At 49.7% G+C, this 4,796-nt stretch overlaps 1 protein-coding gene across 1 annotated transcript; it reads left to right on the top strand.

Moving 5' to 3' along the window:
• Positions 1–2,301: 2,301 nt before the first annotated feature.
• DACRYDRAFT_106991 (kinase-like protein) lies at positions 2,302–2,997 on the top strand (the record flags this gene model as incomplete). Its single annotated transcript, XM_040768368.1, has 4 exons — positions 2,302–2,350; positions 2,401–2,597; positions 2,644–2,747; positions 2,799–2,997. The coding sequence occupies 4 exons, from the start codon at positions 2,302–2,304 to the stop codon at positions 2,995–2,997; spliced, it is 549 nt and encodes a 182-aa protein (XP_040629802.1).
• Positions 2,998–4,796: the final 1,799 nt, after the last annotated feature.

Raw genomic sequence — 4,796 nt, 5'->3', positions numbered from 1 at the left:
CGGTTGACGAGGCCGCCTTATGTCGGCTGACTTGGGTGTGAGTTGAGACACCTTGTGTATGCCTGCATAATCCGAGTCGTGACCAGCTTGGGGATCTATTTGAGGGAAGTGAGTATTGCCCCTTCCTGACTGTGCGGATTGTGGGGGTTCCACATCCCCCATGAAGATATCCGTCCTAGGACTCTCTGGAGCAGCAACAGTGTTCTGAATAGCATTGTGCTCCATGCCCCCCCGGTCTGAGAATAGCATCTCCATTGACTCGTGCATGGATGAGATCTGGGAAGCTTGCTGCGATTGCTGTTGCGCCAGAAGCTGTTCCATGCTGGCCCTCGATGCCGCCACAGACTCTCGAATTGCCCCAAGAATCTCTTCGCTTTGCTGCTTAGCACGTAAGTCTCCTTCTCTCTGCTGCTCGACCAGAATAAGCCTCAGACCATGGAAGAGGTCTTGCATCCAGGTAGGTGGTGATTTCTCCAACGGCGGGCGGGACGATTCACCGTGGCCTAAATGCTTCGGGATCAACCCCTTAAGCTGGTCAGGGACTAAGGTTGTCTCCCTCGAGTCTTGAAGAGTAGCTTCCCTGGGCTCAGTTTTTACGGCAATATTGGTTTCTTCTAGCCCTCCATATTCCTGATGAAGATCTGGTTGGTACTCATTGTCCATTACCTCATCCTCACCCGTGTACGGTTGACCTGGGCGGTCAGGAGGGGCGCTGTAGATAAGCCTGTTGTCATCGCCTGGAGTAAGAATTGTTTGGGCCATTGCGAAGATACAGCAAATCCAGTCTGTATAGCTGTCCCTTTATAACTCTGCTGGCACTATGAGATGACTCTGCATACAGCGGCAAGCTGGTTGGCATGGCAAACAAAGTAAGGTCGAACTCCGTGGTAGACTGGGCGTGTTACCTTGACTACAGCGGACGTTGTTGAGGCTAGAACCCCAGACCTTGTCTACGGTGATCTGTCCTAGAGCCCACCAGCAGGCTATTTCGGCTGATAAGCTCGATCGAACGCTTGTAACCCCACAAGATCTCTACAAGTGCACTTGAAGAACATGGCGAAGCTATCAATACTTTCACCAACGCAGACAATGATGCGTCTCGAGGTCATGGACCGAAGCCTAAGTCCGGAAGAGTTTACAATGTGTGTGGGCAAGGGCGTGTCATGCTATAACTCCCGCGGGCGTGTCCTTTCCAACCCGGGCCCGAACAATATCGTAGAGCTTTCGCTTAGTGGATCCTCGACCCCGCACTCACGCCCTTGAAAGGCCGAAACACTCATCGCTTGTGTCGCACTACCTGCAATTATGTAGCAAGAGAACATGGAAATCTCCTCCGTCACCCAGCGTTAAGTTCCCATGGGGATCACTTCGCACCCGCATCACCCCTATAAAAGGACATCTTCGCATCTCTGCTTGACAGCAAAAAACCCACTGCTCAGGTATGGCATACTGGTGTGCCCTTTCCGGCAATACCCTTTATGACGATGGAAAGGGACTGTCTCGACGATGCGAGCCTTCCTCGCACCGGTTTACGGAGCTGAGATCATATTCCATGTCGTCAACTCAACTGGGGCAATTGTTTTTCCCCAAGGTGCCTTGTAATGCAAAGCAGTCCGATGACTCCAGGAACTATGCAATTCTCTCTTGCGCGACGGGGTCGGATTTCGGATCGAAATATTGGCAAGCATGACAGCTTATGCGAAATTAGTGAACACGTCCCGCAATGCCACGCTTGTGATCAGGGGGACAGAACTACAACCTCGAGAAGAGGCAGCCTTGCAGTTGGAGGACGTGATATACTTGAATAGGGAGGCAGCAGAATCTTTTTCATTGTCCTTAAGTTAGTCTCTATGTGTGTTCATTCATACGATTGGCTTACTTTGGCTGCAATTAGGTTGGAGATTCCATGGTCCTACGTGGGATGCATATAGTGCGACGGTCAGCGAACACAAGTCGTATCCTCACAAGTATACTTATAGGGTTTGCAAAAGAGCGTGGTGGGTCAAGGCGGGTTTGACATCCTGTACAAAGCGAGGGACTTGACCACAGCGACAGACGTGGAAATGAAGCGATTTCTTCGGTGGCAGACTACACCAGGCAAATTTCGGCGCAACAAAAAGAATCAAGCCGTCCTGGGGATTGCGCTGCATACAAATGAAGAGGCAATTCTGAGCATTCTGCCTGCCCATGTGGAGCGCGTCCTGTCCTACAATCCTTCCTGCACTGACGGTCCTTCTCACACAGCCGAATATCATAAGGCTTCATGAGTGTCTCCCCGGCCCTGCATGCAGCGACTTAGTCATGGATCTTATGGACGGTGATCTGGCGGCTTATTCTAGAAGCCCAAACGGTACGAAGTAGTCAGACACATGCTGAACATGCTGACAATAATGACAATAGCAGATAAAACGGAAGAGCACTTGAAAGGCATTTTCCGACAAATCAGTAGCGGTCTAGAACATCTTCACAAGTACCATATTATACACCACGACTTGAAGCCAGAAAACGTTCTGGTTCGGAAGCCTGAGGGACAGCCACTGGAAATCAAGATAGCGGACTTTGGTCTATCCACTGGGGCCCAAACACTTATTACTATGGTAGGACGCAGGGATACAGTTCTTCTGCCCACCTGACTCTGTATAGACCGTCAAGTGTGGAACTCTCGCTTACATGGCGCCTGAGACATTTCACACTCAGCCGTGCCTAGTCACAGACATGTGGGCCATGGGAATAATGCTGTACGAAATGTGAGGCAACCCAGCTTCTCTTCTACATACAATAACTTTTTTGGCTCGTAGTGCGACAGGATTGGATCCGTACTATCCCATGCCGTTTATCGATGAGGATCTTGCTCTGGTAGAAGTGGACACACAGACAACTTCTACACCAGATGATCCATTCCAGGATGAAACGGAAATTGTCGAATGGAAAGCCTCACGTAGCCTAATTGACTTTGACCCGCTATGCGAAGCGGAAGTATCAGATCAGCGTGAGTGACAAAGCGCTGAGCTATTAGACACTCTCACAGCACACCGTTCACAGTTCTTGATTTCTTAGAACAACTATTAGTCGACAAGCCCCGACATCGTATGACAAGTGTGAAGGCTGGTTCACACCCTTGGTTGAGTAGGAAATCGGCTCTTGACCAGTGCAGCTGATGGTTCTCCCGCGTGGTGGGTGCAATCCCTGGATATTGATGCCATAGAAATGGGAATTTTGCGACGACCGACGATTATGAGGAATAAACCAGGACTGCCTCAGTCAAATCTGCCACATACCCTGCAATGTACAAAGAGTGGTGACCCCTGCAACTTTGAAATGAATAGTTACTATAACTTAGTGGGAAGGGCGAAGACGAAAGTAAAGCAAAAAGTGCTGTTTTCCCCAATACTAGGCTTGCAACAGAACCCGGCGTTCCGGAATGTAAGCATAAGAAAGGGGGGGCAAAGGCAGGAGCCCGGTATCCAAGCATGCAGAAGGACGATTGAAGAGACGAGAATATCATAAGAAACCAGCTCATGCCTATTGAGCTGGTAACACGGCACCTGAATTTTCCTTCATGAGCCGTCATGCCAGCTTACAGTAGCAGCCAAACCCAAGATAATGGCCGCCGAAAGACAATGAAGCCGTATGAGACGGCCGAAGCGGTGACAGTATTGCCCATAAGTATGATCTTAAGTCTGCACAACGCTCAATCATCAAGCGCTAGCCAGTAAACAGTTTTTGACCTACCGTCCATTTCTGTACTCATCTAGATGGGTTGGTCTGTGTCTGCATTGTCTTCCCCTTCCAGCGACATCAACCTGTCGTCATCATAATCGTACCGCCTCAAATCTGACGTGGGAAGTGAATTAGAACAGAAAACAAAACGTCTTCAGAATCTCAAGATTAATATGGGGAAGAGGAATTGTCTCGTCTCTTGGGCTGGGGGCACTTAGTGCAGAAGAACTAGCAAAAATCTGGGGCAGTCGGAGAAATGTGCCAACGTTACAATTTCACAGGGTGGTATGCCAGAGTAAAACCCGTAAGTCGCTTTGTCAAATTGCTAGAACCCAGTTGGCATAGAGACTCCAGTCTCCCAGGAAACAAGTGAACCAAACACTTTGTCTCCAGCTCTCGGTGGATAGTGGTATTCTCCCACGGGACGTATAAAATCTGAAAGGAGGAAGACAGAACAGATGCACAACGCATAGTTGACCCTCCGTATGCAAGTTCAGCGCAACTTCACCGTCCATCCTGACTACCCCCTTAGGACGGGAGTGACAGCGGTGTTCGTGAGTTTTCTCTCTACCTGTGTTACGTTTTGCGATAAGGTTTCCTAGATTGGCGGCATGGCGTACGGAGTACCTTTCAGCCTACACGAGCCTCAAAAAAACTTTGTGGTCCAGGGAGGGCTCGAATTTTACAGACGGCCTGAGGAAATAACACATGAAGACTTTGAATGGTTTCTCAGTTTGTGGCGTGGTGAGAGGTAGCAGCATAAACCTCAAACCCCATCGTTCGAGCTAACTCCCCCTGAGAGATGCCATCACTGTCATCCAAACGGATAGGGTTCCTTATTTGTTAGGCATCAGCAAGCTTCTCGACGTCAACAACTTCTGTTGTCTTGGCCTATCGCTCGCTCAAACCTCCACAGTAAATCCCCTATCCAGCGGTCATGTCATGGCTCATAACTTACACACTCCTTCGATCAATGACAATCCTATAACCCGCGAAGCTTCGAGCCCGATTGGAGATACTTCACCAGGGCGGCCCAGTACTGGTCAGCCTCCATGGCAAAGCACGTCAACGGTGGG

The sequence above is a fragment of the Dacryopinax primogenitus genome, assembly GCF_000292625.1.
Source record: "Dacryopinax primogenitus strain DJM-731 SS1 chromosome Unknown DACRYscaffold_7, whole genome shotgun sequence".
Lineage (NCBI taxonomy): Eukaryota > Fungi > Basidiomycota > Dacrymycetes > Dacrymycetales > Dacrymycetaceae > Dacryopinax > Dacryopinax primogenitus.
This window is presented reverse-complemented; position numbering and strand designations above follow the sequence as displayed.